Consider the following 9,695-nt stretch of genomic DNA (forward strand, 5'->3'; position numbering starts at 1 on the left):
GGGTTTGAACCGCCAGCCTTCTGGTTAGCAGACAAGTGCCTTAGGCACTATGCTACCAGAGCTCCCTTTTAAAGATGACAGCCTAGAAAACATGTTGAGGCAGTTCTGCTCTGTTCCGTGGGTCTCTATGAGTTGGAATCAACTCGATGTCACCCAGCAATGACATAAAGGATGAGAGGAAGCTAAGTGGACCTTCACTACTCTCCCTGGAGTTACCCTAAGCTATATTCCCACGTTCATCGGGTACAATTCCTGCATTCCACACAGCAGCAGGAAACATCATTGATAAACTTTCTGCCACTGAACAGCAAGGTTCACTCTCCACCTATTTCCTCATTTCCTGTAAGCCCTGATCAAAAACTTCCTGAAAGGCCATACGCTTCGATTAAAAGTTTCTTGGGAGCTTTGGTGGAGGTAGTGCCTAAGGCATTTGACTGCTAACCAGAAGGCTGGCAATTCAAACCCACAAGCCACTCCTCAGAAGGAAGACTGGGCAATTTGCTTCCATATGGATACTGCCTCGGAAAACTAAGGAGAGGTTGCTATGAGTCGAATAGACTCCATGGCAGTGAGTTTGGCTTTTTTTTCTTTTTTTTTTTTTTTTTACAGCTCTTTTGAGATGTCAGGAACGGTTTCCTCATGTTCCTTGCAAATTCAACCCTCCGCCTGATGCCACAGCCACTCCCACAAGAGGTTCTTTTTTATGGCACCAGCTCACTTCGATGTACCAACATCTGTATCTGTTATATATTGTTGTTGTGTGTCATCAAGTTGATTCCAAGTCACAGTCTCCTATGTGACGGAGTAGGACTGCCCCACAGGATTTTTAAAGCTGAAATCTTCACAGAAACAGATTGCCAGGTCTGTCTCCTGGGTTGCTGGTGAGTGGGTTAGAACCGCCAGCCTTTTGGTCAGCAGCCAACTGCTTAACCATGTACCCTCACAGCTCCTAGTTATATATTATTCAATAATAAAGCATCCCAAAGTTTTGTGTTGTTCGTGTGTGCTGTGGAATTAAATCAGACTTCTCATGACCTCATGTGATCAGGTAGATCTACTTCATGAATTTCCCAGGCTGTAATCCTTTCTGGAGCAGATCACCAAATCTTTTAGCCCCAGAGCCGCTGGGTGGTTTGTTGTTGTTGTTGTTATGTGCTGTCGAGTCGGACCCGACTCATAGCGACCCCTCCTTGGGTTTCCGAGGCAGTATCACTACGGAAGTAGATTGCCTCATCTTCCTTCCGAGGAGTGGCTGGTGGGTCACCGATTTCTAGGTTAGCTGCCAAGTGTTTAGCCATTGCATCACCTGGGCTAAACGGAGCCTTAGACTTATAATAATAACTCATTATCCAGTGGCTCCTCTAGGTCAGGAGTTTGGGAGCATCTTGCTGAGTGGCTTTTACTTGTAGCCTCTTGTGAGGCTGCTGGTCAGGTTTGTCTGGGACTAGAGTCATCTGAGGCCTTGACTGAGGTTGGGGGACCCATTCGCTGATGAAGTGCTTCACTCACATGGCAGGAGGTCTCGGTTCCTCTCAGTTTGTGCCATGGTGCAGGGCTACTTAAACATTCCCACGACATGGTTGACTTTTCTTTGAGGGAGCATTCTAAGAGTGCAAGGAAGGACCTGCAGTGTCTTTTATAACCTAGACTTAAAAATCATGCCCCGTCTGTATTTTATTGGTTACACCAGTCACCCTGATTCACTGGTGACAGTCATTGGAAAGCCATCTTTGAATGTGACTAGGATGCACTTTGATTCTATGTTCTGTGTTTTTCTCTTTGGAGGGGAATGCATTTTACAATTGTAATAATAGTGACATTAATGACAAGAAGAGGAAGAATAATATGCATGATGGATTGGGTGTTTACGCCATGCCAGGCAGTATGATAAGGAGCCCTGATGACACAATGGTTAAGTACTCAGCTACTAACCAAAAAGTTGGCAGTTCCAACCTACCCAGCAGCTCTACAGAGAAAGACCGGGTAATCTGCTCCAATGAAGGTTGAAAACCTGTTGCCATTGAGTTTGCTCCAACTCATAGCAACCCTAGAGGACAGAGTAGAACTGCCCCATAGGGTTTCCAAGGCTGTCCATCTTTATGGAAGCAGACTGTCTCATCTTTCTCCAGGAGCAGCTGGTGGGTTCGAACCACCAACCTTTTGGTTAGCAGCAGACTGCTTAAACATTCACCACTTTGGTCCTCCATAGAACATTACAGCCTGGAAAACTCTAGGGCGCAGCTCTAGTCACATATAGGGTCTCTATGTGTTGATGTTGACTGGACAACACCCAGCGACCACAGGCAGCGTGATATGCACTTTACACGCGCTACCTTTGCATTTTGACTCTGGGTTGGTCCTCTTTTTTTCTTCCATGTGAAGAAATAAGATTGATTTTGGCCTGAGAGTCTACCCATGATAGTGTTGTTGCTGTTGTTGCTAGTTGCTGTCGAGTTGGCTCCGACACGTGGCGACACTGGGCACAGCAGAAGGAAACACTGCCCAGTCCTGCACCAGCCTCACAGTCCCTGCCATACCTGAGCCCTTCGTTGCAGCCACCGTGTCAGTCCACCTTGTTGAGGGCCTTCCCCTTTTCCACTGACCCTCCACCCTACCAAGCATGACATCCTTCTCCAGGGAATGGTTCCTCCTGACCACATGACCAAAGTAGGTGAGACGAAGTCTGGCCATTCTCACTTCCAAGGAGTATTCGGGCTGCACTTCCTCCAGGACAGATCTGTTAGTTCTTCTGACAGTCTGTGGTACCATCAGCATTCTTCGCCAACATCACCCATGATAGTTAGTCACATCAAACCTGGATCCATAGTACAAGCTGGAAGCAGGCTATTCCCAACGCTTTGCTTAATTATACACCTTTCTCTGCACCTGCAGAGTTGTAACCTTACTACTAAAAATGAGTGTTTCTTGTTTCCGGGAGTGAAGCAAGCTTGGTGACAGCAGCTGCTGTTTGTCACATTCCCAAGCAAGGTGTGACAGGAACAATTGCTTCTCAGCCTTGTGAAAGAAGCGGATCACCTCCCTGCAAAACGCCTGTGAGAGAAGAACCCGTTTATAAAAGCAACTGGGAAGAACCAGAAGGAGCCCTGGCTGCAAAATGGTTGAGCGCTTAGCTGCCAAGTGAAAGGCCAGCAGTTCGAAGCCACTGGCTGCTCCAAAGGAGAAGAGACCTGGCAGTCTGCTCTCATAAAGATGACAGCCTGGAAAACCCCATGGGGCAGTTCCACTCTTATCACGTGAAGTTGCTATGAGTTGGAATCGACTCTACAGCAAATGGCAACAATAACAACCAGAAGAGCTTTCGTAAAACAAAAAGAAAACTAATTTGTATGAAGGAGCTCTGGTGGCGTATGAGTAAGGCATTTGACTGCAAACCAGAAGATTGGTGGTTCAAATCCACCAGCTGCTACATAGGAGGAAGCTAGGGCAATCTATTTCTGGAATGATCGACAGCCTTGGAAACCATTGGGGGGGTGGTCACTATGAGTTGGAATTGACTTGAGGACAGTGACTTGGGTTTTTTTTTTTAATTTGATACAATATCTAATATTTAAAAATAATATCTTATAAGGGGCTCTGGTGGTATAGTGCCTAAGACATTTGACTGCTAAGTAAGAAGGTTGGAGGCTCAAACCCACCAGTCACTCTGCAGAAGGAAGACTGGGCAATCTACTTCTGAAAAGATTTACCACCTCGGAAACTCAAAAGAGGGTAGCTAAAAGCCAAAAAACAAACTCACTGCCATGGAGTCGGCCCTGACTCATAGCGACCCCTTCTTGGGTTTCTGAGGTGGTATCACTGCAGAAGTAGATTGCCCAACCTTTCCTTCCAAGGACTGGTTCTTGGGTTTGAACCACCAGCCTTCTGGTTAGCAGTCAATGCTTTAGGCACTAATTGACTGTATAGCAGCGAGTGTTTTTTTTTATATATATATCTTATACTATATGTATGTCAGAATTAAAATACTTTCCATTTAAAATTATATAGAAAAGAAAAACGACCCTTAAAGATAAAAACCCGGAAGTTGTTCTGCAAGAAGGTTTTGCCTTATTCAGTTATTTTCTTCTGTACCACGTGGGGTCACCTCTGTGCTGGTCCCACTCTGCCTTTTCTCTTACTGTCCTTGTTGGCAGCCACGGGGTCACCTTCTAGCTCACGGCACCCCACGCACAATGGGATTGGACTGTTGACATCCATAGGGTTTTCCTGGGTTGTTCAAGCCGCATGTAACATGCCAGCCCCCACTGACAGATGGGTGGTGTCTGCACATGAGGTGTACCGTCCAGGAATCGAACCCTGCTCCCTTGCATGGAAGTGACAATTCTAGCACTGACCCACCACTAAGCCTGTGGTGTTTATGAATACGTGTCTCCATGCCCGTAGGCTGTCAGCGCCACCGAGGGACCGCTGCTGCTCTGTTTCTGAATTCCCCACAGCGACTTGTGAATGAAGTTCCTGGCTGTGTTAGGTACCAATGAATGCATTTCAGATTGGATTACTGTCCATTGATTTTTCTCAGCTTCCTTATTTGACTGCCTGGTGTGTCAATGGTATTGACAGTGATGGAGGGATCTTTATCAATATAGTGTGGAACCCCAAGAGCACGACCATCTGATACCAGTTGATTGAGATATTTTTATAACATCAGTCACATTTATAGAAGAATCAACATGAAAGGAAAAAAGGCAAAACAAATACAATTCTTCAGGTTTCAGCAAAAAGTGAGGATTTGCTTGCCTCAAAGGGTTTATCTTTCAAAGGAAAAATATTATTACTTTGAAATAGGAATGCACCTTCTAAACTCTCAGTGGCAACAAAATCTCTTACTCAAACAGCGATGTTCATCTTTTTTTTTTTTCTCCTGCAAAATGTTGTCAGAATATAAAGTCTTGATAAAAAGAAGTGAATCCGTTTTTAACATCTTTGCATTTGATCCTAGGGATTTTTTTTTAAGTTTATTAACTTTTGAATTTATTTAATTAGTTTTCAAGTATGGCTCTCTTTATTTGGAGGGGTCTTTGACCTTCTGTCAAAAACATTTGTTTCACCGGGGCGGTTAGAAGTGTTTACTGTAGAGGACACACAATGACACATCAAGTTCTGAATTTAAAAAAATTCCAGGACTTTCCAGACTCTTGGGAACTCAGGTTACTGGTACAGATCTAGCCATTTTCTTCATGGAAATGGAAGCCTTCTGAACTAAGGATAAAAGTATGCTTTTTAAAATATATATGTGTGTGTATGTGTGTGTGTGTAACAGTTCTATTGCAAATATGGTTGGTGAAGCGGAGGGTCAGTGAAAAAGGGAAGGCCCGCAATGAGATGGACTGACACAGTGACTGCAACGATGGGCTCAGGTATAGCAAGAATGGTGAGGCTGGCCAGGACCGGGCAGTGTTTTGTCCTGTTATTCATAGAGTCACTATGAGTCAGAGGGACCTCTGGTGGCGTGGTGCCTAAGGCACTTGACTGCTCACCAGAAGGCTGGAGGTTCAATCCCACCAGCCACTCTTCGGAAGGAAGACTAGGCAATCTACTTCTGTAGAGATACCACCTCGGAAACCCAAGGAGGGGTCGCTATGAGTCGGGTCTGACTCTACGGTACACAACAACAACAACAAGTCAGAGCCGACTCAACAGCACTACCACCACCAACAACAACGCAACGCAACACACTGCCGTGGAGTCGGATCTGACTCCTAGCGACCCCTCCTTGGGTTTCCGAGGTGGTATCACTACAGAAGTAGATTGCCCAGTCTTCCCTCAGAGGAGTAACTGGTGGGTTTGAACTTCCAGCCTTAGGCAGTCAGATGCCTTAGGCACTATGGACAATATAATCATCGTACCATACGTCTTCTTCTTTTTTTTCATTCTTTCTTTTTTAAAATTTTTTGTTTTAAGAGTTTGCTTTACATTCAACGTTATGTGTACATTTAGTTTCACTCCCCATTTACCATGCCCAACCCTACCCCAGTCTCCTCCCCTCCCTGCCCAGTGACCCCCCTGCTCTGTGCCCCTCAGAGTTACGCACTCCTGTGTGCCCTGCATTTCCTCCCTGCGAATGTTGCCCCTCTGGTGCCCCATGGTCAGTTGCCCCAAGGGATGCATTTCCACAGAATATGTAGGTGCGTCACCCTGGGTTGAGTGGTCTGCATGTACATCTTGTTTACTGTTTGGCTGAGAGCCAGGCCCTGGGTGTGATCTTTATTCCAGGCCCAGAATGTATCACAGGACCATAGTATTGGGGGTCTCACCAGACACCATCCACAGTTCACCTTTAATGTGTACGTTTTAGTACATTCGTACAGTTGGGCAGCAGTCACCAAAATCTAATTTAGGACGTGCTTATTACCCTAGAAGGCTGACGATTCAAACCCACCAGCCACTCCTCGGAAGGAAGATGGGGCAATCTACTTCCATAGTGATACCGCCTCAGAAACCCAAGGAGAGGTCGCTATGAGTCAGGTTCGACTCGATGGCACATTACAATAACAACAACATTACCCCCAAAAATATGCTGTACCTATTGGCAGGTACTCCCTGTATCCTTCAAACCACAGTCCCTGGAAAACACTGATTTACTTTCGGTTTCTGTGGATTTGCTTATCTGGACGTTTCATGGAATAGAATCATAGTATGTGACCTTTGTGTCTGGCTGCTTTCACGTAGCATGATGGTTTCCAGGTGCATCCATTTTGTGGCATGTATCAGAGCTCTTGTGATGCAGTGGTCAGAAGAATTTGGATGCTAACAAAAGGGTTGACAGTTTGAACCCTCCAGCCACTGTGCAGGAGAAAGATGAGACAGTCTGCTTCTGTTAAGATTATAGCCTTGGAAACCCCGTGAGCAGTTCCTCTCTGTCCTCTAGGGGCGCTTTAGGTCAGAATCGACTCCACGGCAGTGGGTGTGGTTTGGGCTTTGCTTCTGTGAAGATTGACAGCCTAGGAAACCCTGTGGTGCAATTCCACTCTGTCCTCTAGGGGCGCTGTGAGTCAGAATGAACTCCAGGCAGTGGGTGTGGTTTGGGCTTTGCTTCTGTGAAGATTGACAGCCTAGGAAACCCTGTGGTGCAATTCCACTCTGTCCTCTAGGGGCGCTGTGAGTCAGAATGGACTCCAGGCAGTGGGTGTGGTTTGGGCTTTGCTTCTGTGAAGACTGACAGCCTAGGAAACCCTGTGGTGCAATTCCACTCTGTCCTCTAGGGGCGCTGTGAGTCAGAATGGACTCCAGGCAGTGGGTGTGGTTTGGGCTTTGCTTCTGTGAAGATTGACAGCCTTGGAGACCCTGTGGGGCAGTTCCACTCTGTCCTCTAGGGGCGCTGTGAGTCGGAATGAACTTCACAACACACGACAACAGCGTGATAACTCTGTATTGAGGCTTTGAGGAACTGGCAGACTGTTCCAGTGGTTGCATCATTGTGTATTCCTCCTAGCAATGTAGGAGTGTTCTTCTGTCACCACATCATCATCAACACTTATTATTGTCTGTTTTTTTTTTTTTTTTTAACTTTCTGTTGTAGTTGGGGTGGAAGTTCACAGAGAAAATAAGTTTTCCATTCAACAGTTCACACACATTTTATTTCATGTCATTGATTGCAATCCCCTCAAGGTAACTCCAACATTTTCTTCCTAGTGCTTTGTACTTTTAACTCTTATATTTAGGACTGTAATTCATTTCTGGTTAGTTTTTGTATGTGGAAAGAGGGAGGGGCCTAAGTTCATTGTTTTGCATGTGGATATTGAGTTGTCCTGACTCTCTTTGCTGAAAAAAAATTTGTCCCAGAGTCTTGGTGTCCTTGTTAAAAATCATTTGGCTGTTGCAGTACAGTAAATTACATGGTATGGCTTTTCTAGCCATAGTCTTTGTAACTCCCACCAGATTACTGAGTGAGACCATGCAATTTAAACTCCTGATTGTTAAAGTCTTCCACCTGGGGTATTTCTGTTGGAGCAGCAGGAAGTAATCTTCTGGGAAAGTTCACGCTCTTTCAGGTGTGTAGAACTCTGATGTTGAGATTGGTTAGATTTGCTACTCTGCTAGGCTCAAAATAAGCCCTTGTAGAGGCAGAAGGAATCTGACTGCCAACTGAGAGAGACACCCGGCTGAGAGAGAGATGCATGGCTGAGAGAGACACGCTGCTGAGAGAGACACGCTACTGAGAGAGACACCCGGCTGAGAGGGAGACACCCAGCTGAGAGAGTCACCCGGCTGAGAGAGAGACACCCGGCTGAGAGAGAGATGCATGAGAGAAGCACCCAGCTGAGAGACAAAAGCAGTAGAACCAAGAGGCATGAGACAGAGAGGTAGGCTTACCTGGCCCACAGAGGCAGAGGCCAGGCCAAGAGGCCAAGGGTCAGAGAGGTGTGTCTAAGGGCACAGCAGAGGGGAGACTGTCCTGACTGAGTAACAGGATCCTGAGTACATTCCTGAATTTGAATTGTAGACTGTTGCTTCCCTAATAAACCCCATAATCAGTGAGTTCTGTGTGGCCACTGCAGCAAATTACCGAACCCAGCAAAGAGGTGGTGGGTGCCACAGGAGTGATGGTTGGTGTCAAGGCTGGTAAGAGAGCTGGAAGGTGGCGGGATGCCTGGCCTCATAAGAACGGGCTTTGGGCTGCTGATGGTGATTCTGTCTTCCTCTTGTGAAGTTAGAGGAGGTCAGAAGATGCCATCTCCATGTCCCTTGAGCAGCTGTAAATGTAAGGATTTATTTCTGGACTCTCAGTTCTATAGCATTTCTCTGTATTATGTTATGATGCCAGGATCATGCTCCTCCCACTTCCTGTGTTTCCTTTTCCCATTCCTGCTTCTCTCCTAACCCTTCCTGCCTCTGAACTTCATCCTTGGGCACATGCTGACCTTTGATCTCAAACAGTTGACTGTTCTAAGGAGTGTCCACCTTCCCAGAGTGATTGTTCACCTTGTAGACCTATTTTTGGGCCACGAGGGTTTGTTCAGTTACAGGTACGAAGGGTGACTAAGGGCCGTGGGCTCAGGGATTCTGCTGATCTCTATATGACCAGTAAGCCTGGTCTTCTTTGTGATTTTGAGTTTTTTCCTACGTTTTTCTTCCACTCTATCCAGGACCTTCTAATGTGATCCCTTTCAAAGTAGTGTTTAGTGGTAACTGGGCACCACCTAGTTCTTCTGGTCTCTGCATCATGGAGGCTGTGGTGGTTAAGTTTGTGTGTCAACTTGGCTGGACCTGGTTGAGTGGCTGGGCAGCTGGATGTAGTTATTCCCCATGATGAGACTGGTAATCCACTCCATGGTGGAATCTACTGTGAGCAGCTGAGTAGCTGCCTTTGAGATGTGGTCTGCTTCCCGTATATAAGAAACAACTTTGGGAATGGTCTCTAGCTTAAGGCACCCTTGAACCCTGCATGTAGCTGAGTCATTGTTCAGCAGCCTGCCTTGTTCTGCCAACCTTGGGACTTCAGTGAACTTAAATCAATGGCCTGCCATGTGGTTTGGTAACATCAGACTGTGCCTTTTTACTTCTCAACCTTGGGCTTGTCAGTCTCAGCAGCCAGCAACTGTCTAAGAAAAGCCTCTAGCTCCAGTGGGCCAGGAGCAGGAGGCAGAGCTGAAGCCTAAGGCTGAGGGACTTTCACCCAGTCCTTAGAACCCTTTGAACTTGGACTTAAAACCTCCCAACTGTAAGAGAATAAACTC

General features: G+C 46.3%; 1 protein-coding gene across 1 annotated transcript in view; it reads left to right on the top strand.

Annotated features, from left to right (window-relative positions):
* MTUS2 (microtubule associated scaffold protein 2) overlaps positions 1–9,695 on the top strand; it is a gene marked incomplete at its 3' end in the record, with an annotated part of 434,822 nt that overhangs the window by 91,243 nt on the left and 333,884 nt on the right. The window contains exon 2 of the mRNA XM_042782951.1: positions 9,421–9,436. Within this exon, the coding sequence (XP_042638885.1) occupies positions 9,421–9,436 (16 nt within the window). The remainder of the gene's footprint in view (positions 1–9,420; positions 9,437–9,695) is intronic.

This window comes from Orycteropus afer, unplaced genomic scaffold, assembly GCF_000298275.1.
Source record: "Orycteropus afer afer isolate SDZICR_OR568_19922 unplaced genomic scaffold, OryAfe1.0 scaffold00540, whole genome shotgun sequence".
Lineage (NCBI taxonomy): Eukaryota > Metazoa > Chordata > Mammalia > Tubulidentata > Orycteropodidae > Orycteropus > Orycteropus afer.